General features: G+C 37.6%; 12 protein-coding genes and 1 non-coding gene across 13 annotated transcripts; 3 read left to right on the forward strand and 10 right to left on the reverse strand.

Moving 5' to 3' along the window:
• Nucleotides 1–114: 114 nt before the first annotated feature.
• On the forward strand, nt 115–8,133 carry GCN1 (Gcn1p; the record flags this gene model as incomplete). The annotated part of the gene is made up of 1 exon (NM_001181060.3): nt 115–8,133. One exon carries the CDS (start codon nt 115–117, stop codon nt 8,131–8,133), a length of 8,019 nt encoding a protein of 2,672 aa, NP_011320.3.
• A 175-nt stretch (nt 8,134–8,308) lies between these two features.
• On the reverse strand, nt 8,309–8,551 carry YGL194C-A (uncharacterized protein; the record flags this gene model as incomplete). The annotated part of the gene is made up of 1 exon (NM_001184677.1): nt 8,309–8,551. One exon carries the CDS (start codon nt 8,549–8,551, stop codon nt 8,309–8,311), a length of 243 nt encoding a protein of 80 aa, NP_001032578.1.
• Nucleotides 8,552–8,957: 406 nt separating this feature from the next.
• Nucleotides 8,958–10,316, reverse strand: HOS2 (histone deacetylase HOS2; the record flags this gene model as incomplete). The annotated part of the gene is made up of 1 exon (NM_001181059.1): nt 8,958–10,316. The coding sequence occupies one exon, from the start codon at nt 10,314–10,316 to the stop codon at nt 8,958–8,960; it is 1,359 nt and encodes a 452-aa protein (NP_011321.1).
• Nucleotides 10,317–10,487: 171 nt separating this feature from the next.
• Nucleotides 10,488–12,710, reverse strand: RME2. Its single transcript, NR_132177.1, has one exon.
• YGL193C (uncharacterized protein) lies at nt 10,506–10,817 on the reverse strand (the record flags this gene model as incomplete). Its single annotated transcript, NM_001181058.1, has 1 exon — nt 10,506–10,817. One exon carries the CDS (start codon nt 10,815–10,817, stop codon nt 10,506–10,508), a length of 312 nt encoding a protein of 103 aa, NP_011322.1.
• On the forward strand, nt 10,836–12,638 carry IME4 (mRNA (N6-adenosine)-methyltransferase; the record flags this gene model as incomplete). The annotated part of the gene is made up of 1 exon (NM_001181057.3): nt 10,836–12,638. One exon carries the CDS (start codon nt 10,836–10,838, stop codon nt 12,636–12,638), a length of 1,803 nt encoding a protein of 600 aa, NP_011323.3.
• Nucleotides 12,711–13,397: 687 nt separating the features above from the next.
• Nucleotides 13,398–13,787, forward strand: COX13 (cytochrome c oxidase subunit VIa; the record flags this gene model as incomplete). Its single annotated transcript, NM_001181056.1, has 1 exon — nt 13,398–13,787. The coding sequence occupies one exon, from the start codon at nt 13,398–13,400 to the stop codon at nt 13,785–13,787; it is 390 nt and encodes a 129-aa protein (NP_011324.1).
• Nucleotides 13,788–14,398: 611 nt separating this feature from the next.
• On the reverse strand, nt 14,399–15,979 carry CDC55 (protein phosphatase 2A regulatory subunit CDC55; the record flags this gene model as incomplete). The annotated part of the gene is made up of 1 exon (NM_001181055.1): nt 14,399–15,979. One exon carries the CDS (start codon nt 15,977–15,979, stop codon nt 14,399–14,401), a length of 1,581 nt encoding a protein of 526 aa, NP_011325.1.
• Nucleotides 15,980–16,818: 839 nt separating this feature from the next.
• RPS26A (40S ribosomal protein eS26 RPS26A) lies at nt 16,819–17,178 on the reverse strand (the record flags this gene model as incomplete). Its single annotated transcript, NM_001181054.1, has 1 exon — nt 16,819–17,178. One exon carries the CDS (start codon nt 17,176–17,178, stop codon nt 16,819–16,821), a length of 360 nt encoding a protein of 119 aa, NP_011326.1.
• A 235-nt stretch (nt 17,179–17,413) lies between these two features.
• YGL188C-A (uncharacterized protein) lies at nt 17,414–17,554 on the reverse strand (the record flags this gene model as incomplete). The annotated part of the gene is made up of 1 exon (NM_001184593.3): nt 17,414–17,554. One exon carries the CDS (start codon nt 17,552–17,554, stop codon nt 17,414–17,416), a length of 141 nt encoding a protein of 46 aa, NP_878073.3.
• Nucleotides 17,555–18,293: 739 nt separating this feature from the next.
• COX4 (cytochrome c oxidase subunit IV) lies at nt 18,294–18,761 on the reverse strand (the record flags this gene model as incomplete). Its single annotated transcript, NM_001181052.1, has 1 exon — nt 18,294–18,761. One exon carries the CDS (start codon nt 18,759–18,761, stop codon nt 18,294–18,296), a length of 468 nt encoding a protein of 155 aa, NP_011328.1.
• Nucleotides 18,762–19,626: 865 nt separating this feature from the next.
• TPN1 (Tpn1p) lies at nt 19,627–21,366 on the reverse strand (the record flags this gene model as incomplete). The annotated part of the gene is made up of 1 exon (NM_001181051.1): nt 19,627–21,366. The coding sequence occupies one exon, from the start codon at nt 21,364–21,366 to the stop codon at nt 19,627–19,629; it is 1,740 nt and encodes a 579-aa protein (NP_011329.1).
• Nucleotides 21,367–21,756: 390 nt separating this feature from the next.
• YGL185C (putative hydroxyacid dehydrogenase) lies at nt 21,757–22,896 on the reverse strand (the record flags this gene model as incomplete). The annotated part of the gene is made up of 1 exon (NM_001181050.1): nt 21,757–22,896. The coding sequence occupies one exon, from the start codon at nt 22,894–22,896 to the stop codon at nt 21,757–21,759; it is 1,140 nt and encodes a 379-aa protein (NP_011330.1).
• Nucleotides 22,897–23,029: the final 133 nt, after the last annotated feature.

The raw sequence follows: 23,029 nt of genomic DNA on the forward strand, positions 1-23,029 counted from the left end.
GAAAAATTTGAATAATTTAAACCTTCGAAAAGATCTTTGAGTTGTACTTATTAAACCTGAAGTAGATCATTAAGACAAACAAAGCTCTGACTGACACCAATAACTCCTACAGTGATGACAGCTATCTTAAACTGGGAAGATATATCCCCTGTTTTAGAGAAAGGCACCCGCGAATCACACGTGTCTAAAAGAGTTCCCTTTTTGCAAGATATATCACAATTAGTTCGTCAAGAAACATTGGAAAAACCTCAATTATCTGAAATTGCTTTCGTTTTATTGAATACCTTCACGATTTACGAAGACAATAGGTCTAAAAGTTTGGTAACTTCAATATTGCTTGACATCTTAAATCTAGAGCCATGTCTCCTAGAAAACTTTATCCGATTCATTTCCGACGTGGTCATCAGTAATCCGGCTACCAAAGCAGTCGCTGATTACCTTAATTTGTTAGATTGGATTAATTCTTTCTTGATTTTTGTGTCGCATAATTCTAATTTATTTGAAGAGTACATTCCAAAATTGTTGGTCGCCCATTCTTATGCAACGTTCGGTGTGGAAACTATTCTTGACAATCAAGAAGAAGGCAAGAAATCCCAAGATAAGCAGAACCAGCATAGAAAGAGAATTCGTTATTGCATTTTCCAAACAACGGTCAAAGCATTCCTTAAGTGCTTGAAGGATAATGACGACAGTATTTCCTTCATGAAGATTTCAATTAAAACTGTACTGGAGAGCTACTCTAAGCTGAAGATAACCAGTGTTGGAGTAGTTATGATAATGGGTGCACTAACTCAGGCTGCACTTCAGTTATTATCGAGGCAACCAGCTCTGCACTCCGTTTTAAAGGAAAATTCTGCAGAGAAATATTGCGAATATTTGGGCAAAGAAGTGTTTTTAGGCAAAAACCCACCATCTTCCTTTTGCTTAGAGATTGGTTTGAAGCCATTTTTAAAAGAATTTGTTTCACAAGAGTTATTCATTAAGTTTTTCATCCCTAATATTGAAAAAGCAGTTTTAAGATCTCCTGAGGTTGGTTTTTCGATTTTATCTGAGTTATATGCTGGTGTTTCTCCTGAAAAAGTAAATCTCTTAAATGCCTTTGCTTCCTCGAAACTGATTAATCAATACTTCTCGTCATTTAAAAGCTCAAAAGAGGTAGTTAGATCCGTCTCGCTTCAGTCTATGATAATCTTATTGAGAAAAATTTCCAATACTGACACTACCTTGGAAGATTTGACCAAGCTTATTGACGAAATATTTAAGAACATCAAATCGAACTTAAATGCAGATTACAAATCACTTATTTCCAAAATTCTCATAGAAATACCCTTAACGCACTATGAGGTTTCAGAAAAAATCTGCAAAGGGCTGTCCCCATATATTGGTAAAGAAGGTAATGAAGCAGCCTTGACTCTAATGCTTAACGCTTTTTTTGTTCATTATTTTAGTCTGGGCAAACCTATTGAAGACTTGGATAAAATTATATCAGCTGGTTTTGCAGATAAAAAACCTGCTTTGAAAAAATGCTGGTTTGCCGCATTTTTGAACAATTCCAATGCTGCCTCTGAAGAGGTGATTTTAAACTTTATAGACGGTTGTTTGGAATTTGTGAAAGACTCCATCATACATTATCAGACTCACGGGCATGCATGTATTCTAGCATCAATTGAATTTACAAACAAAATTTTGGCATTGGACAATACTGAGCTAAATGATCGTGTTATGCAGCTCATAGAAACCCTTCCTGAAAATTCTTCGATAGGTGATGCTATCTTAACTGCTGCATTATCAACAGAGCTATCCATCGAAAACCGTATTCATGCTGTTAATTTACTACAAGAATTGTTCTACAAGAAACCCGAATTTATTGGGTTTAGCGTGATTGATGCAATTGAAAGGAGAATGCGTGTCCAAGAATTAATACCTCAACAAAATACATCCTTTAAATATGTCACTTCTGTACTACTGGCCATTACGTCTGAGTTACCTGACAAGGAAGCCTCGATAAAGGTATTAATCAATGCTCTGGTCATAGCGCAATGGAATATTTTCAACATTAAGAATGGCTGGGCTGGTTTAGTTTTACGTGCAAGGCTTGATCCAGCTGAAGTTGTCAAAGAACATGCTAGCGTTATCATGGAGAAGATTCTTGAAATCACAGGTAGTTGTGAATGGATAGATACAATTTATGGTGCATGCGGTTTGCAAGCAGCTGCCTATGCAGCATTTATTCAGCCTAATGAGTTCACACCGATCCTTTGTAAGACTATCGAAGCAGATTTAACCGCGGATGATTTCTCACGTTTATCTGAAGAGGACTTCGAAATTTTTGCAGGAGAGGAAGGTGTTCTGGTGGTTGACGTCCTGGAAGAAAGCATGAATAAGAAACTTTCCAATAAAAATTCTAAAGAGTACGAAACTCTAATGTGGGAACAAAAAATAAGGAAGGAGCAAGCCAAAAAGAATGTGAAAAAACTTTCAAAAGAGGAACAAGAGCTCGTTAATGAACAGTTAGCGAAAGAATCTGCAGTTAGATCACACGTTTCGGAAATTTCCACTCGTTTAAAGCGTGGTATTAGATTGGTATCTGAACTTTCCAAAGCTGCTTGCTTAGTCCAAAATGGCATCGCTACTTGGTTCCCCTTGGCAGTCACAAAGCTTTTGTACCTATGCTCGGAACCAAATATTTCAAAGCTAACAGAGGATGTAAATAATGTGTTCTTGCAGCTTTCTCAAAATGTCTCCGAGAGATTAGGTAATATCAGACTTTTCTTAGGTTTGGCGACTTTGCGTGTGCACAATGCTAATGGCATCTCGCAAGATTATTTACAAGAACCACTGGTTGAATTACTTACAAGAGTTCTTTTTAGGATCAAGTTCGTCTCCAACCAAGCAGCAATAGATTCCATCAGTTTGACATATATTTTACCATTGTTGATTAATGTTTTAGAAAAGGGTAAGGCGATTGCATTAAAGAATGCGGACAAGCCTGTTGTTAAGGCTGAGTTTGTTGAAGAAGATGAAGAAGAAGAACATCTGTTACTGGCCATGGAAATTATTTCTGTACACGCTGAAGCTTTTGAGGATCCTTCCATTCCGAGAATTTCCATTGTTGAAGTGTTACTATCTCTTCTATCTTTACCCTCAAAAGCGAAGATTGCTAAAGATTGTTTCAACGCTCTGTGCCAAAGCATATCTGTTGCACCAAATCAAGAAGACCTTGATATGATACTATCAAATTTACTATCACCAAATCAATTTGTCCGTTCAACAATATTAGAAACTCTTGATAACGAATTCGAATTAGAACCTTTTATGAAATATTCACCTGAAGTTTTCATTTGCAGATTTGATTCGGATCCTTCCAACCGCGAGATTGCAGATTTCATTTGGGAGTTCAACAAATTTGTAGTCAACGATGAATTACTAAAAAGCTTATTCCCACTATTCAATCAGGATGATAGTGGCTTGAGATTATTTGCGGCAAACGCGTACGCATTTGGTGCGGTAAGTCTGTTTACCTCTGAAGAGAACTCCTCGAAAGATTACTTAAATGATTTGCTGAACTTTTATAAAGAAAAGGCAAAGCCATTGGAGCCAATTCTTGATCAATTTGGCTTGGTTCTTGTTTCTGCGAGTGAACAAAAAGATCCATGGCAAGGAAGAAGTACCGTTGCTATTACATTAAAAATCATGGCTAAGGCTTTTTCTGCAGAGGATGATACTGTCGTTAACATTATAAAATTTTTGGTCGATGATGGAGGTCTAGTAGACAGAGAGCCTATTGTTCGTCAAGAAATGAAAGAAGCTGGTGTTGAATTAATTACGTTACATGGCTCACAAAACTCGAAGGATTTAATTCCTATATTTGAAGAAGCATTAAGCTCCAGTACGGACAGTGCCTTAAAAGAGAACGTTATTATTTTGTATGGTACATTAGCAAGACATTTACAGCAAAGTGATGCAAGGATTCACACGATCATTGAAAGATTGCTTTCAACTTTGGATACTCCTTCTGCGGATATTCAACAGGCTGTGTCGGCTTGTATAGCACCACTAGTTTTCCAGTTCAAACAAAAAGTTGGTGATTACTTGGGTATCCTAATGGAGAAACTGCTGAATCCAACTGTTGCTTCTTCTATGCGGAAAGGTGCCGCTTGGGGTATCGCTGGTTTAGTGAAAGGTTACGGTATCTCGGCTCTCTCGGAGTTTGACATTATTCGCAACCTCATCGAAGCTGCAGAAGATAAAAAGGAGCCAAAAAGACGTGAATCTGTTGGCTTCTGCTTTCAATATTTGTCTGAATCTCTAGGAAAGTTTTTTGAACCATATGTGATAGAAATTCTTCCAAATATTTTAAAGAATTTAGGGGATGCTGTTCCTGAAGTTAGAGATGCAACCGCTCGTGCCACTAAGGCTATAATGGCGCATACTACAGGTTACGGTGTTAAAAAGTTAATTCCAGTTGCTGTTTCTAATTTGGATGAAATTGCTTGGAGAACTAAGAGGGGCTCTGTTCAATTGTTGGGTAATATGGCTTATTTAGATCCTACTCAATTGTCAGCTTCTTTGTCCACCATTGTCCCAGAAATTGTTGGTGTATTGAACGACTCTCACAAAGAGGTGCGTAAGGCCGCTGATGAATCCTTGAAAAGATTCGGTGAAGTTATCAGAAATCCGGAAATTCAGAAATTGGTGCCCGTACTTTTGCAAGCTATCGGTGATCCAACAAAATACACTGAAGAGGCCTTGGATTCGTTAATTCAAACACAATTTGTCCATTATATTGATGGTCCTTCACTAGCACTAATTATTCATATTATTCATCGTGGTATGCATGATAGATCTGCCAACATTAAGAGGAAAGCATGTAAGATCGTGGGCAATATGGCCATTTTGGTTGATACCAAAGATCTCATCCCATATTTACAACAGCTGATAGATGAAGTGGAGATTGCTATGGTGGATCCAGTTCCAAATACTAGAGCCACAGCAGCACGTGCTTTGGGTGCTTTGGTAGAAAGGTTAGGTGAAGAGCAATTCCCAGATTTGATTCCTCGTCTACTAGATACCTTAAGTGACGAATCAAAATCTGGTGATCGTCTCGGTTCTGCTCAAGCTCTAGCTGAAGTTATTAGTGGCTTGGGCTTGACCAAGTTGGATGAGATGTTACCAACCATTTTAGCTGGTGTAACCAATTTTCGTGCTTATATCAGGGAAGGATTCATGCCTTTGCTGCTTTTCCTTCCTGTTTGTTTTGGATCACAATTTGCTCCATACATTAATCAGATTATTCAGCCTATTCTTTCCGGATTGGCCGATAATGATGAAAATATTCGCGATACTGCTTTGAAGGCTGGTAAATTAATTGTCAAAAACTACGCTACAAAGGCCGTTGATTTGTTGTTGCCTGAATTAGAAAGGGGTATGTTCGATGAAAATGACAGAATTCGCTTATCTTCTGTTCAATTAACCGGAGAACTATTGTTCCAAGTTACTGGTATTTCCTCCAGGAACGAATTTTCTGAGGAAGATGGTGATCATAATGGTGAATTCTCTGGTAAATTGGTCGATGTACTTGGCCAAGACCGTCGTGATAGAATTTTAGCCGCATTATTTGTATGCAGGAACGACACTTCTGGTATCGTACGTGCTACGACGGTTGACATTTGGAAGGCATTGGTTCCAAATACTCCAAGAGCTGTGAAAGAGATCCTTCCAACATTGACTGGTATGATAGTCACTCACTTGGCTTCATCATCCAATGTATTACGCAACATTGCTGCTCAGACCTTAGGTGATCTTGTCCGTCGTGTAGGTGGTAATGCTTTGTCCCAACTGTTACCAAGTTTGGAGGAATCTTTGATAGAAACATCAAACTCAGATTCGAGACAAGGTGTTTGTATTGCTCTTTATGAGTTAATTGAATCGGCTTCTACGGAAACGATATCACAGTTCCAATCTACCATCGTTAACATTATTCGTACGGCATTAATTGATGAGTCGGCTACTGTCAGAGAAGCGGCTGCATTATCTTTTGATGTATTCCAAGATGTTGTAGGAAAAACTGCTGTTGATGAAGTTTTACCATATTTGTTGCATATGCTTGAATCTTCTGATAATTCTGACTTTGCTTTGTTAGGTTTACAAGAAATTATGTCGAAGAAGTCCGACGTAATCTTCCCAATTTTAATTCCAACCCTATTAGCCCCTCCAATAGACGCCTTCAGGGCTTCTGCTTTAGGTTCTTTGGCGGAAGTTGCTGGCTCAGCCTTATACAAGCGTTTATCAATTATAATCAACGCACTAGTGGATGCAATCATAGGTACTTCTGAAGATGAATCGACCAAGGGTGCATTAGAACTTGCATTAGACAGGGTATTCTTATCTGTGAATGATGACGAAGGTCTTCACCCATTACTTCAACAGATTATGTCACTACTAAAGAGTGATAATATAGAGAAACGCATAGCTGTTTTAGAACGTTTGCCAAATTTCTTCGATAAGACTGTTCTTGATTTTGATGTCTATATTCCGAACTTTGTCTCTCACGCAATTTTATCATTAGATGATGAAGATCAAAGGGTTGTTAATGGTAACTTCAATGCTTTGTCTACTTTGTTGAAGAAGGTTGATAAGCCCACCTTAGAAAAATTAGTTAAGCCTGCTAAACAGTCATTGGCATTAACAGGCAGGCAAGGTCAAGATGTCGCTGCATTTAAGCTTCCAAGAGGCCCTAACTGTGTTTTGCCTATTTTCTTGCATGGTTTGATGTATGGTTCGAATGATGAAAGGGAAGAATCTGCATTAGCCATTGCTGACGTTGTTTCGAAGACCCCTGCCGCTAACTTGAAGCCATTTGTGAGCGTAATTACTGGTCCATTAATTCGTGTCGTGGGTGAAAGATTTAGTAGTGATATCAAAGCAGCAATTTTATTTGCACTTAATGTGCTATTCATTAAGATTCCAATGTTCTTGAGGCCTTTTATCCCTCAATTACAAAGAACATTTGTTAAATCCTTGTCTGACGCTACCAATGAAACGTTACGTCTCCGCGCCGCAAAGGCTCTTGGTGCCCTGATTGAACATCAGCCTCGTGTTGACCCTCTAGTCATTGAACTGGTGACAGGTGCCAAGCAAGCCACAGATGAAGGTGTCAAGACTGCGATGCTTAAAGCTTTACTGGAAGTTATTATGAAGGCTGGTTCCAAATTAAACGAAAATTCTAAGACAAACATTGTCAATTTAGTTGAGGAAGAAATGTTGGGTAGCAATGACAAATTGGCAGTTGCTTACGCTAAATTAATCGGATCGTTATCAGAGATTTTGTCGAACGACGAAGCCCACAAGATATTGCAAGACAAGGTTTTGAATGCAGATCTAGATGGAGAAACCGGTAAGTTTGCTATTCTGACTTTGAATTCCTTTTTGAAAGATGCACCAACACATATATTCAATACGGGCTTGATAGACGAATTTGTAAGTTACATTTTGAATGCAATCCGTTCCCCTGATGTTTACTTCGGAGAAAATGGTACCATTGCTGCTGGTAAATTACTTTTATTAGAAGGAGAAAAGAGGTCTCCATTTGTTAAAAAGGATGCTGCAGAACCATTCAAAATTGGCGATGAAAACATCAATCTGTTAATTAATGAGTTGAGCAAAGCTGTCTTACAACCAGCCAGTAATTCTACGGATGTAAGAAGGTTGGCCTTGGTGGTTATAAGAACACTAGCCAGATTCAAATTTGACGAGTGCATTAAGCAATACTTCGATGTAGTAGGACCATCTGTATTTTCTTGCTTGCGTGATCCTGTTATCCCAATTAAGCTCGCAGCAGAAAAAGCATATTTAGCTTTGTTCAAATTGGTTGAAGAAGATGACATGCATACTTTCAACGAGTGGTTTGCTAAAATTTCAGATCGCGGTAACAGCATCGAAACTGTCACAGGTACTACAATTCAATTACGGTCTGTTGGGGACTATACCAAGAGGGTTGGTAAAAGGTTAGCAAATGTCGAAAGAGAAAGGATTGCTGCCGGAGGAGACGCGGAAACAATGTTTAGTGACAGATTTGAAGATGAAAGAGAAATATGGGCTGTCGGAGGTGTTGAATTAACCACTGATATTTGAAGAAAATTCAATGTGGTAACCTCGTTACTTTTTGTATTTGATATATTATTCTCGTTATATAATACATACCACATAATGATATAAAAGACAAAGATATTTTGAAGTCTTCCGCTGTGCATAAGGGTTATTTATATATCTATTGCTCCCAGCATTGTAGCTAATAAGGGCTTGATAATTATTCGTACCCGGATTCATAATTGTCAACTAACTGCCAAACCCAGCGCTCTAATAGTGGCGAGACTTGCCACCACATCATATCGTTACGATCTGTATTGGCGATTCCTAAACACCAAATAACTGTCGACTTTAAATAGCGTCTCAGAAATAACTTATAAGAGAGGTTTATTATTAGAACTATCAATAAAATTAGAGCAATAATTTTAAACGGTTTGATACAAGTTATCTCTTTATTAGACATAATTGTCCAGATGTATTACATGAACTGAGTGACTTGCTCTAATGTTGTAGACACTGATGTCCGGTTTAATTAAGAAAGATTTTGGAAGTTTCACGATATCGATAATGCTGCGGGAGAAGCTTTCAAATTATAAGAAAAGGCTTTTTTTTGTTGTTTTCAGAGTAGTTTGGTGACTTGTCCGTTTCAGAAGTGTCTCGAATACGGAGTGCACCTTCCAAAAATGTTTCTGACGGCATCGAAGAGCCGAACTCTTATACAATACATGTCATTTTTAACAATGATGCAAATAACTTTTAAGGCCTTAACACTCTACATAATATGCTAAAAACATTAAAAAAAAAAAAAGGAAAATAAAAAAAAAAAAAAAAAAAAAAACGGGAGATTAACCGAATAGCAAACTCTTAAACTATGAAAAGGCAATCAATCCACTGTTTTCTTTTTCCATTTCTTCTAGCCTATTTGAACTGTCTGCTTCTGTTTCTTCATTCATTTCTTGAATGATTTTATCCTCTTCTTCTGTCAGGGCACTTATATCTTGTGTCGGTATGCATTCAGCATCCATTCTGACACTTGGTGCTCCTTGCAAGTATCTGATATTTTCTAGACATCGTATTCTAATGTCTTCCAGTAGTTTTTTACTGTTTTTGTTTTCGTATAAGTCATCTAACATAGGATAAAGTGAATAATCCGGCCCGAATGAGTCCCGGAATGGGATATCTTCGGGGATGTCTTCTGGTAGCAAGACATCATTTAAAATTCCTGTCTCGTAGGTCCAAAGCCGTGATACATTTCTAGGTGTATAACCTCCACCGCCCACTACTAGCATTGGTAGACCAAATGATTTGACAAATTTTACGCATTCTCCATGTGCCTTTATATTTAAATTGAAGCATCCTAAGCGATCATGACCTAAGGAATCCGCACCGCATTGTTGGACAATAAGTGTTGGTTTGAAAGTCATTATTAGAGGATCTACAATTGACTTGAAAAGGTTTATATATGAGTCGTCATCTATGCCATCTTCTAGGGGTACATTTAATGCGAAATGTTTTCCTTTGTCGCAACCAATTTCTGTCAGATCACCAGTTCCTGGGAAAAATTCGCCATTATATTTATGAAAAGACAACGTGAAGACCCTATCTGTGGTGTAAAATGCCTCCTGGACACCATCGCCGTGATGTAAGTCGATATCGATATAAAGGATTCTTGGGTGATATCGTAATAAGTTCAAAATAGAAAGCACAATATCATTTACATAGCAAAACCCAGATGGACTATTCTTTTTTGCATGATGAAGACCACCAGACCAATTTATCGCTATGTCCGATTGATTGTTGATTAGTTTCCTGGTGGCGTCAAGGCTCGCACCAGTGTATAGTGTTGTATAATCATATAAATTTTGAAAAATAGGACAGTCGTCTCCAATGTTAAAATTTTCAAGTGTGCCTCTGGGCAGTTTGTTTGCATTTTCTGGTGAAACCTTCGAGAGAAAATTCACGTAGTCTTCCGAGTGAAATTGTAGTAATTCGTCTCTGGTAGCGCTTCTTGTTTCATAAAGGTCCATAATCTTGTGCAATCCATAAGAGGAAACTAGGTGATCCGTTAGCATTAACCGAAACGGCTTCATTGGATGCTTAACACCATAATGGTAATGTGAAACTTTGGAGTTAAAATGATACGATACCCTGGGAGAATAAGCAGAATTAAACTCAAATAATGGTTCGTTCTCCTTTGTTTTCACATCATAACTAAATGTTCCAGACATGTTGCGTGTTGTTATTCACTTGATACCTGATTTTAACGTACTTGAGTAATCTGGCGTCTTTTCTATAACTGTACATTGGCGACACACCTAAAACTGATTAGAATCGTTTCAAGATGCTTTCAGTTCAACATTTAGTAACATAGTAGGAATATCACGTTTAACGATGCCCCAAAGAACATCGAGAATCCTCTATATAGAGTATAAACAGGGCATTCTACATTGGTATAGAGGTGCCTTAGGTATATAGTGGTACCGGTCACATAAATTGACGGGAATATGCGTCTTTAGGCGGCTTTTGGCGTACAGTATTGTTCTTTCTTTCGTGCTTGTGAAACTTGTTATAAACAAAGAAAGAGAAAGATCTCCCCGGCATTCTGGAAGATCGGTAACCGCTGGAGCTATAGGAAAGGGAGATGGATAACAGTAAAGAAAACGGACCATATAAGTTAGCATTGGGGGTTTTCGAAAAAAATAAGAATTGGCATTCAGACTTGAATTCATAAAAGTTGTAAGCAGGCTATGATTAACGATAAACTAGTACATTTTCTGATCCAGAATTATGATGACATCCTAAGAGCACCGCTTTCTGGACAGCTCAAAGATGTGTATTCACTGTACATCAGTGGCGGATACGATGATGAGATGCAGAAGTTGAGAAACGATAAAGACGAGGTCTTACAGTTTGAACAGTTTTGGAATGATCTTCAGGATATTATATTTGCAACGCCGCAGTCCATTCAATTTGACCAGAATCTATTAGTGGCAGATAGGCCAGAAAAAATTGTTTACCTGGACGTTTTTTCCTTGAAAATTCTCTATAACAAGTTCCATGCCTTCTACTATACATTAAAATCGTCCAGTTCTTCATGTGAAGAAAAAGTGTCGAGTTTAACAACAAAACCGGAAGCTGATTCGGAAAAAGACCAACTGCTGGGTAGACTGCTTGGAGTCCTGAACTGGGACGTTAACGTCAGCAACCAGGGGTTACCACGTGAACAACTGAGCAATCGCTTACAAAATTTATTGAGGGAAAAACCATCATCTTTTCAGCTTGCTAAAGAAAGAGCCAAATACACGACCGAGGTCATTGAATACATCCCGATATGTAGTGACTATTCGCATGCATCTCTATTGTCCACCTCGGTGTACATTGTCAATAACAAAATCGTTTCTTTACAATGGTCCAAAATATCCGCATGTCAGGAAAATCACCCAGGATTAATTGAGTGCATTCAATCAAAAATTCACTTTATCCCTAATATCAAACCACAAACTGATATTTCGTTAGGAGATTGTTCCTATTTGGATACCTGTCATAAATTAAATACGTGTCGATACATTCATTACCTGCAATATATTCCGTCATGCTTGCAAGAGCGAGCTGATCGTGAAACTGCGAGTGAAAATAAAAGAATACGGTCAAACGTTTCCATTCCATTTTATACTCTGGGCAATTGCTCCGCACATTGTATCAAAAAGGCTTTACCTGCACAGTGGATCCGTTGCGATGTGCGGAAATTTGATTTTAGGGTTCTTGGAAAGTTTTCGGTAGTTATTGCAGATCCTGCATGGAATATCCATATGAACCTACCATACGGTACTTGCAACGATATTGAACTATTAGGTTTGCCTTTGCACGAACTACAAGATGAAGGTATTATTTTTCTTTGGGTGACGGGTAGAGCTATAGAATTGGGTAAAGAGTCTTTGAATAACTGGGGTTACAACGTGATAAATGAAGTTTCATGGATAAAGACAAACCAACTGGGTAGAACAATTGTTACAGGTCGTACGGGTCATTGGTTAAATCATTCTAAGGAGCATTTATTGGTGGGCTTAAAGGGTAATCCAAAGTGGATCAACAAACATATTGACGTCGATTTGATCGTATCAATGACCAGAGAGACTAGTAGAAAGCCTGATGAACTGTATGGTATAGCAGAACGGTTGGCAGGCACCCATGCCAGAAAACTAGAGATATTCGGAAGGGATCACAATACGCGGCCTGGCTGGTTTACCATCGGAAACCAGTTGACAGGAAATTGCATTTACGAAATGGATGTCGAGAGGAAGTACCAGGAGTTTATGAAGAGCAAAACTGGAACCAGCCACACTGGTACTAAAAAAATCGACAAAAAGCAACCTTCAAAATTACAGCAGCAGCATCAGCAGCAGTATTGGAATAATATGGATATGGGGAGTGGTAAGTATTATGCTGAGGCCAAGCAGAATCCTATGAATCAAAAACATACTCCCTTTGAATCCAAACAGCAACAAAAACAACAATTCCAAACACTAAATAACCTATATTTTGCTCAGTAAAGCGTTAAATAATCCTTTTAAACATTAATAGCATTGCATAAAAAAGATGGTCATAAAAAAGACTGCAGCGGGAAGTAAATGGTTTCCTGGTCTGTATTAGACAAACTTTGGAATAGAGAAGGATATGGTTTATGTCCAATAATTATTATCCGAGTCCGTGTATTTTTTTACATCAACTGGAACAATTTATTACCCGGATGTTTAAAAATTGTTGTCGCCTGGAGAAAGCTAATACTAGTTCTGGCCATATTTTCAACCATTAAACACTACTAATGTAATTACTTGACTTATTTGCTCCCACTCTTGGTCGGTTCTTTCCCATGGCGCATTCTACCATTCTTTTTTTCTACTCCAATCGTTCTTACTGGAAACTGTGGGAATAGCGAAGAACGACTATTATTTGCTAATACAGAGTAAGCTATCCTGCTGAATAGGTAGACGATAGTAGTAACCCAACGCCGCTATCCTTTCGATTATACCGCTATGAATGTAGTGATATGGTGCGGTATTGACACAATATAGTAATTTCGGGTAATTTTTTTTCCCACCAATGAGAGGCGGTACTGGGAGTATCGGTCTAAGAGAATCGAAAAATAACCCCCAGCTGGGATGTGATCACGATGAGTGACGGGATACATTAAATATAACAAACATACACGTTGCCTTGAACGTTTTCACTACACATCGCATGTGTTTTATCTAGATTTAAAATCATATTACTACAGTTCTACAGTTATACAAATAACAAACAATAGAAAAATGTTTAGACAGTGTGCTAAGAGATATGCATCTTCATTACCCCCAAATGCTTTGAAACCTGCATTTGGCCCACCAGATAAAGTGGCAGCTCAAAAATTTAAAGAATCATTAATGGCCACTGAAAAGCATGCGAAGGACACATCTAATATGTGGGTTAAAATCTCAGTTTGGGTCGCCCTACCAGCAATTGCTTTAACAGCTGTGAACACATACTTTGTTGAAAAGGAGCATGCTGAGCATCGTGAACATTTGAAACATGTGCCAGACTCCGAATGGCCAAGGGATTACGAGTTTATGAATATCAGGTCTAAGCCTTTTTTCTGGGGTGACGGTGATAAGACATTATTCTGGAATCCTGTTGTCAACAGGCACATCGAGCACGACGATTAATTAATTGATTAAGTGAGAATAAACTTTTCGAAAAATTTTTATTTATGATAATTTTACTAATTCTTACTTATTTCTTTTATATTCGATAAAAAAAATTCAAAATAAAAAAAGATTAATCCTTTGATAGGAACTAAAGGTACTAGGTATTTTGGGCGGCGAAGCATCATTCCGTTCTTAAACATCTATATATATATAATTATATTGCAAATGTATAAGCATTTAAAAACATAAACATGCACCTATGAAGAAGAATTTAAGACGTTTTATTTTTATGTTCCACGCGTTTTGGTGAAGTGATGAAAGAAGTCCTGATAAAGGGATGTCGGATTAATAATTGATACAGTGTTTATAAGATAGCTAATCAGAAAAAAAACGAAAGAAAATGGTATAAGTCTCAGAATAATGATAATAAAACACGCTTGAAGTAGAATAAAAATATAAGTAGAGAAGATAAAATAAAAAAATAAAGATAGAAAGATTTTCAATGAGGGGCAAATCTAAATCTAAAAAATTTGAATTCAAGTTCAATTTAAATTTCAATTAAAACAGTAGTAGTATGTGGGGAAGATATGGGATAAAAAAAAGTAAGGGAAAATAAGGAATTATTATAATTATAATGCGGAAAAAATGAATAAATTATTAGTTGCTGCAACAGCAATACTATTTTCTCTTGGATGCCATGAGAAATGTAAAATATTCTTCTTGAAATCAATATCGTCACCCCAATCCTTATTTCTTGCAGACCTTTGCGCTAGCGAACCGTATCTTTTGTTCCTGAACGCTGTTTTGTCAGCTTGTAACACGATTTCATTCATTTCGGTTCCCGAGTCCTCCGAATTTGCTCCTTCTCCTCCCGCTATACTGCTTCTAGAGCTATTACTACTTCCCACCATGCCTGTGTTGCGTCCGTTACTCCTACGCTTGTGGCTGTTGCCACTACTACTAGAATCTTTATTTTGTATGCTGTTGTGGATATTTTTATTGCTGTTGCTATTAGGTGCGTTGTGTTCATCAAAAGTTTTGACTATGCCATTATCATTATCACCAGAAGTTACTACATTAGGATAGATCATGAAATTGTTATTGTAAGAACCAGTCATTACACTTGAACTATCACCACTAAAATTAACTTCAAATTTATCGAAAATCGCATCGTTTTCATAGGTATCACTCAATCTTTCCTTCAATTGCTCATGTATGTTTATGGTTTTCAAAGGCTTATTATCCATATTTACGTCCCAAATTTTGACAGTTAAATAATCTCTGGATGCAATATACCTACCATTTGGACTAAATTTTATGTCGGAAATTGACGACGTGATTTCTGTAAAAAAATTATGATTGATTGGATCCAAATATTCTTCAAATGTTTTGGTTTTATTGTCACATAGGGAATTTTGTCTCATATCACACAACTTTATTGTACCTTTGGAAGAAGAGTACATGAATAAATTACATTCTTGCGGATGAAATTCAGCGCTTGTGATCACTTCGGTAAGTTCTTCCATATTGGTTGGCTTGATATCTACGATGTTGAAGCTCTGATCTGGTATGTCCAGATTCCATAAATTGATTCTCAAGTCGTCAGCACTTAAAAATGTTTCCTGATCAGAATTCAACGATATCGAATTAATGTGATAGGTATGTGCATTACTATATATACGCTTTGGGGTGGCAGCAATGATTTTGTCATGCTGTGATAATTGAGGCAGTTTCAGCGATTGTAAAGATAATACAGCCCTCACGGAGCCTCCTCTACTGTTATGGTTATCGGGCTTGCCTTTTTTCGCAAACGTAACCCCTTCTGTTAAGTTGTTCTGGCTTACCAATTTTATATTTTTCTCATAAACTTTCCAAAGTTTTATAGTTTTATCATTTGTGCTCAAAAGAAAGTGTGATCTTTGAGTTGGTCGTAACCATTTGATTTCATTTATCTTCTCTTCAATTTCTAAGGATTTTAAATAATCAAATTCTGCGTCATGACTTTGAAACTCTGTTAAAAACTTATATTCGCAATGTCTACTATTACTTCTTTCAAAAAGTACCACACGGCCACCTTTATCACCAGTGGCCAGATAATTTCCAGTATAGTCAAATTCTACAGCTGTAATTAGATCCGCCTCTGTCACCACAATATCTGCTTTATCACCAAAACATTGGCTGAATTTAAAATCAAAATTGTTTTGTGCCATTGTGCGCTATATTATATTTCTTTATGCGTAAGATCTCTCCAGTTTGACCTCGATATGTTGGCTAGATTTTATGAGGTTTACAGTTTATAGAAACACTAGTTTTCCCTTTCTTAATATGTTGGTGGAGTGGGGGTAATCGTATTAAGCTGCCTTATTCACCCTCTGATAGGAATAAAAATCGAAACAGGACGAAAAAAGGGTGAACTAAAATATAGAAGAGAGCCTAATTGACGTAATCGAATTCTTCTAGAATGCGTTTGTATATTCAATTTTCAATTCTTCCAGTCTCTTCGTGGAAAGTTCTCTAACGTAATAGTCTTGTCTTGTGCAAACTCCCTTTATCTTTGACGGGAAATGTTAGGCAAAATTGGATGGAAAAGAGAAAAAAGGAAGGAAAAAAACAAAAAAAATCTACTTAGTTAAGGATCTATTGACGTGCGCGGGGGGAGTATATGCCAATTGTCTCAAAAAAAAAACGTTTATGCCGTGCCGGAATAGAAATAGTTACTGGTCGTTTTCCTATCTGATATAAATCTGAGTAAAACGATTATTGTCTAACCCAATGCAATATATACAGATAGCATTCCGCTCATAGTTAATAATTAACTTCAGACAGTTTTTTTCAATATCTCATTAAAGGGAAGAAAGGGAGGCGAAAAAAAAATCAAAAAAATTATACTTCGTATCAAATTATATTCGTGGAAGGTGACGATAGTAATATTTGATGTTGAACATACTTGAAACATTAACATATTTAATAGAAAACTATTGTAATGGTTATTTTTTATTGATTAGAAATAGTAGAAAAATTTACTTATGTTTCACCTATATTAATCAAGTTATAAAGCCTTCTTGGCGGCATCAGCAGGGGAAACCTTGTTTTCTCTGTTGAATCTTGGTCTTTGAGGTGGAGCTCTGTTCTTTCTGTCTTCTCTGGATCTGACTCTGACAATTCTGGCGTGAATAGCACAAGAAACACAGTAGTGTAACTTGTTGTAAGTCTTTGGCAAAGCGTATTCAGGGTAGACAGAAGCTTCGGACAAATCTCTGACGGCAGCGGCTTCAACAATGTTTCTGATAGCCATTCTCTTGATAGCCTTATCCTTTGGAATAGACTTGGAACAGTTGACACATCTGACTGGTTTGACGTGACCTCTACCTTTCTTGTTTCTACCGTTGGAAGCTCTCTTCTTTGGCATTTTGAATGATCTAATTAAATATTCATCACGAGTATTGCAGGTTTGCAAAGAGTTAAAATAATTAGTTAGTAACTTCTCAATTTTTTTAAAATGATCGTGGCAAAAAGGGAAGGAGATATTTACGTAACATTTGAAATTTTCTCGGTACAATATTCTTCAATAATAAGTACATTGCATACGATGGGCGACTTCCTTCTTTTTCTTTAGTTAGTGTGAACTCATGATTGGCACACTTCTAGTGATTAACTGGTTTCCTTTCAGAAAACAAGTTACATTTGCCATGTTTTAATAATATCTTGTCACTATTACTTTCTCCCAATTCAAAGATCTCATCGTTCTTCCCTTCTCTACTTTCACACTTTTGTGTCGTTAACATACTACTTAAGACTATGGTTCTTTTATCTGTAATAGCGAACAAATTAAATCATTTACTATAACGAACATTAAATCTAGTAGGTATTTCAAATACCAAGTAATCCCTCAACACTCAATGAGAACGAAGCGGTGTAAGCTGACACTTCGAGTTCCGCCTATGTTACTGGATATGAGCCCTCCCCCCACGAAGGTTTTTTCCTTCCAGAGCCGAGAACATCTCCCAAGGAGAACGAAGCAATACCGGTAAGCTGCTTACCGTCGGGGCAGGGAAGTTCAATTCAACTCCCTGTGCCGAGAATTTACTTTTTTCGAAAAATCGACGTCTTTAAAAAAAGAAATCAGTATGTATGGGTGGGTGTATGGATGCTGTAAGCACAGTCTAGAATCTTTTGGAAGTAACTTCGCAACAACCTCTAGCTAGCCATCTCTGACAGAGATAGAAATAGTAATCAGTTATGACATGAATAGTACTAATATTAATAAGAATTTTTAAATAAAAATATATCTCGACCTTTTCTCGATCTTTTTGGTTATGTATTTTTTGGCTCTTCATTATAGATAGAGCAAAGCGTTCGCCTTAACCTTCCTGCAAAGAACTTTCTTGTGGAACTTTGTTAACATGACGTGTGTAAAAGCTCAGACCTGGTAAGAATATTCGCTAGGTTTCCAAAAAAAAAAATATAAATAAAGAAGAAGGTAAAAAGTAAAAGAGAAACAGAAGGGCAACTTGAATGATAAGATTAGTGATGGTGGTCATCATTTGGAACACCAACAGGGTTTAGTTTGTAAACAGAACCACATTCCCAGCATCTGGCGACTTCGTTAACAGTTGGTTTTAACCACATAATAGTATGTGAACCAGCGGGAGAACCCGTACAACCGACATAACGATAATCATCATAAGATTCAATGATGATCGGATCTTTCATGGTACCCTTCCTGGACGAATCTAATGGTTTGGTGTCGAAAACATCGATACCCTCTAATTTACCCAATAATTCTAACCTAGCTAAACCAGTTTCTTGATCTAGGTCTGTTGGAACGGTACCCTCTTTAGCACCAGGACCAATCAAAGTTTCTGGACCATTAACTTCTGCTAAGTTTTGGGCAGTTTTCACCACGGGTTTTTGCTGAAGCAGATATCTAGAGCTACACAAAGTTCTTGTGGCTGGCTTGAAAAATCTTATAGATTGACGTAGTGAAAGCATTGTGCTTGTTATCTATTTGTATGGCAACATCAAAATCGAAATGGGTGAGTATTGTTAGTATACTGTTTCTTCAGGGAGAAGAATACGTTGACTAAAGGAAAGTGACAGGGAATATTTCGCATCGAATTCTTCATTATATGATGGACAATTTGGACAATTATGCAATTATCGTCTCAAGCCAAATAGAAAAGCAGGGAACGAGTTAAACTTGCAAATAAATTTTTTCTTAAAGTCAAATCCAGATTTGTTTTCTCTTAGTTCTTTTCCGTTTCGTTCGATCTGTTAAATATCTTCTTTCCTGGTAGTTCTTCTCCTACATCTCATGTATTTTTCAATAAGAGGATTATAACATACATTTCAAAATAATCTTATTTCCTGTTTATGCTAATTTTTACGCAATTAGCGTGCCTAAGTACAAAAAAATGTTTTGTAAAAAGTATGAAAAAAATTCTAATCTTCGTATATCTTTCTTTCCTGTGTTTATACTTGGAAGAAGCGAAGTATTTTATCCTTGAGTGTGTCTTATTTTCTCTTCCCTTTATTTGCTACTAACCAAGATGGGAGATATCGCTTTTTCGAAGGACGCCTTTGGAATCCGCTGATCTTATTGGTGGACAGTCAGCTGACAGAAAACTTAGATCGTGACAGCAAATTAAACGATTTGTGCTACTGTTCAAAGTGTCAGTATATCACTCGATGATTTCAATTGTCCACCAGGCTTAGATTTTCATGTGAAAAGATAATGTGTACAAAAAAATATCCTCCCTGAGCGTAATTTAACATACCATGAATCTACCTGCCAATATTATCTAAACTAAAGTTTGCCGCTGCACCGTAGTTTTAATATATACTTATGTCATTTCAATTAACGACCAAATTTACGTAGCTCTAAGTATCTACAAGGAGGGTATACAACACCTGAGAACGCCATACTTAACCACATTGCGACATCACCACCATATTCACCAAATTTGGCAGCAATTGGGCCAATCCAATAGGCTTGCGCCATACCAACTACCACACCAGCAACTCCTACAATAAACGCAAATGTTGCTGCATAACCGTGCGTTAAAACCTCATAATCTTCCCATTTGTCCCAATTGTAACGATGTTTAGTCACCTTATGTTTTCTTTTTAACAAATGGATATTAGTAACTGCATCTTTCTCCACTTCTTTTGAAGATCCAACAAGTTCCGGTCCATTTATTTCTCCTGTAACTGTAGGAAACTCTTTGGTGTACAAATGTAAGAAAAACCTTCTGAATACTAAATTCTCTTCGAATAATAAGATAAAGTACATGCTAATCCAGTAGCCTATCATTGGTAGGAAATTTCCCAAAATAGTACTAAAATGATTACGACCTATTAATGCGCATACCAAACAAATTATAGTACAAACAATAGACCAGAACCAGCGAGGGATTTTTGCACAAAACACACTAGAAAGTTGGATGGAGAATGCTGCCGAATACGTATTGATGATGTTGTTGGATACCAAACTGAATACCAGTACTACCACGCAGAACTTTCCGAAGCCGTTCCAACGCTGAAAACCTGCCCAAAGTAGACCACCCATTCCATGGGAATCGTACTCGACTGACCAAGGCTTATACGACATGGCAACAGAAGCTAGTAAGAGACCTAAGATTCCGACGAAACAGGTAGGCAAAAATGTTCCAAAAAACGTTAGGCAAAAAATTTGAATATATGGTGTATCTTCTGGGAACAATATATAATAGTCTGCTGTAATAGACCCCCAAGTAGCCGTAATACTATAGCATAATGAAAAAAAACTCATCCAGTTGCCCTTTCGGGTGGAAGAGTCCAAATTTCCCTTTGAAACGTATGCATTGACGAAGCTGTATTTATCACTTGATGAAATGTACAGTAGTAAAAATGCTGTCAGGACGGGTACGGATAAGTAAGTTTCCACTTTAATGACTTGTTTGATACCGAAAATGGCAACTAAAAAGGAGCATACGGTCACTATGACAATCCCTACCCATAGGGGTACTTTATCATTAGAAATAGCAGCTAACATTTCACCCCCAACCACGGAATTAACCACAGACCAACCCATGACACCGATAATGGAAGCTAATGCAACTAATTTAACAAACCACCATCCGAACAGGTATCTAGCTGTTACCATCTGTCTGCAACCGGACTGCGGTCCCATGATCGAGCAATAGGCAGCAATTAAGCAACCAATTGTTACCGATATTAAACTGGAGGCTACGGATTCTCTAAAGCTTAAACCGAAAAGCAGAGGGCCTAATAAAAACGACGACATGGAAGACAAACCACCTGTGGCACTCAACCATAGCCCCGCGACATGCAAAAATTGTTTCTTTGATGTTCCTCGTTCATAGGGAGATATCCTCTGAATACCGGTAGACTCTACTCCCATTGCGTCCACTTTCTTAGAAAGCCATGCCGCCCTGTTGATAATTCTTCTCAAAATGGACGGACTTGAGTTGGCCTTTTCTGTGGCTATGTTTAAAGAAGAAGCTGCGGTTCCTTCTTCGTAAAATTCTATTACATCAGTAGTATGCTTTGTATGATCTTCTTTGCGCTTTGTTGTGTCCATGTTGTCCCTATTCATCTATGATCGAAGTTTTTCAAGTCCTGTTCTTTGATAAATACTCTATAAAGCTAATAATATTCAACAGTAATATTTTTATACTGAGAACCTCAACATCTGTTCTCTTTTTTAATGGCCTTCTCTTAGACACCATCAAAGCAGCCTGACGCAGAAAATTTCAGGTGAGATAAGGTGCGGCGAACAAATCCGAAATTTACTTACACGCAAGTACGAGTCATACACCTACGGGGCACTGTACTACAATCCATTGTCGAAACAAAAACGGCACTTAATGTTGACTTCTTTTTGAAGTCAAATGCATACGAAAACTCGCACTGCTCTTTTTTCTTGGTGTGTTGACGTATATGTATATATAGGTATGTTAACATAAGGTTCTTACGTCTCTTACTATCAAACTACACGGGAGAAATGCTCATCGCTTGCGGCTTCCCCAGACACTACCCGTAAGATTCTTGTCAATGCCAGTTCACAACTTTGCTCAAAAACATCCTTTGTCGCACTACCCAAATGCGGAGTAATTGAAGTAAGTCTATCAGAAGATCTGATTTTTTCATCTATTTCTGGTTCTTTATTAAAGACGTCTAAACCGAGATGGTTGATTCGTCCCGTTACCAAGGCGTCAGAAACAGCCCGCAAGTCCAAAATTTTACCTCTTCCCAAGTTGACTAAAATTAGGCCTGGATTGCAGTGTTCCAAAAATTTCCTGTTGATTAAATGTTCTGTTTGTGGAGTTCCCGGCAATGTGACCACGATTGCATGAAACTGGTATAGTTTTGCATATATTGTTTCATCTAGCAAATGAAATTTCCAGCTTTCGTTTTGACTCATTGTGCAATCTTCGCTTCTTTTGCAATAATGTATTTCCATTCCTAGCCCGTATTGCAACTTGTAGGCTACTTGCTTTCCAATACTTCCTAAACCAAGAATTAAGCATTTCTTTCCTCTTGGTGATTCAGCAAACATATTCCCCAGTTCATGGCCAAAAGCAAATCCGCTCTTTTCTGCAGCTTTCGCCCTTGCAGTTAATGTATTTCCAGTTTCTCTACTAAGTTTTTGGTAATAGGAGAACTTTCTAAAGCCCTCCAGAATGTGCCACAAGGCACAATCTGCCACATCATTACCGACTTGATGAAGCTTTAAATCGTCTATCAATTTTTCATTTTCATCGTCTTGGTAGTTGTATAATCGAATTTCATGCTTGCGTAATGTATCCAGATCCCATCCGTCGTAACCTCTTGAGCAAAGCACGATACATTTTAAATTTTTCCTTGGAAATGACTTGTGTTCGATGATACTTCGAGTCATCCCACCGATTTTTTTGAATGCCGGAAACCCAGCATAAATGGCACATATTTTGTCTTGTTCATGCCTTTCTAAAAAGTTAAGAAATGCTTCTTTGGTGTCCAGCTGATAGCGCAAGATCCTGAACTTCTCTTTGAATGCCTTGGAATTAAGTGTGGCTGATGTTTCGCACGGATCTGCGATGAAAAGAATAGTAGGCTTTCCAGTCGTTGCAGGAGAATCGCACATTTTTTGTATGCTCTTTTCCTTCTAAATCTGCTGTCAACCCATTGTCGAGTGAAGTTATAAAAGCACAGCTATTTCTATATTCCTTTTACGACCGCCATTACACACGTTCATTGAGGCAAACTTTCCTCCTTCG

The sequence above is a fragment of the Saccharomyces cerevisiae genome, chromosome VII, assembly GCF_000146045.2.
Source record: "Saccharomyces cerevisiae S288C chromosome VII, complete sequence".
In the NCBI taxonomy this organism is placed as follows: domain Eukaryota; kingdom Fungi; phylum Ascomycota; class Saccharomycetes; order Saccharomycetales; family Saccharomycetaceae; genus Saccharomyces; species Saccharomyces cerevisiae.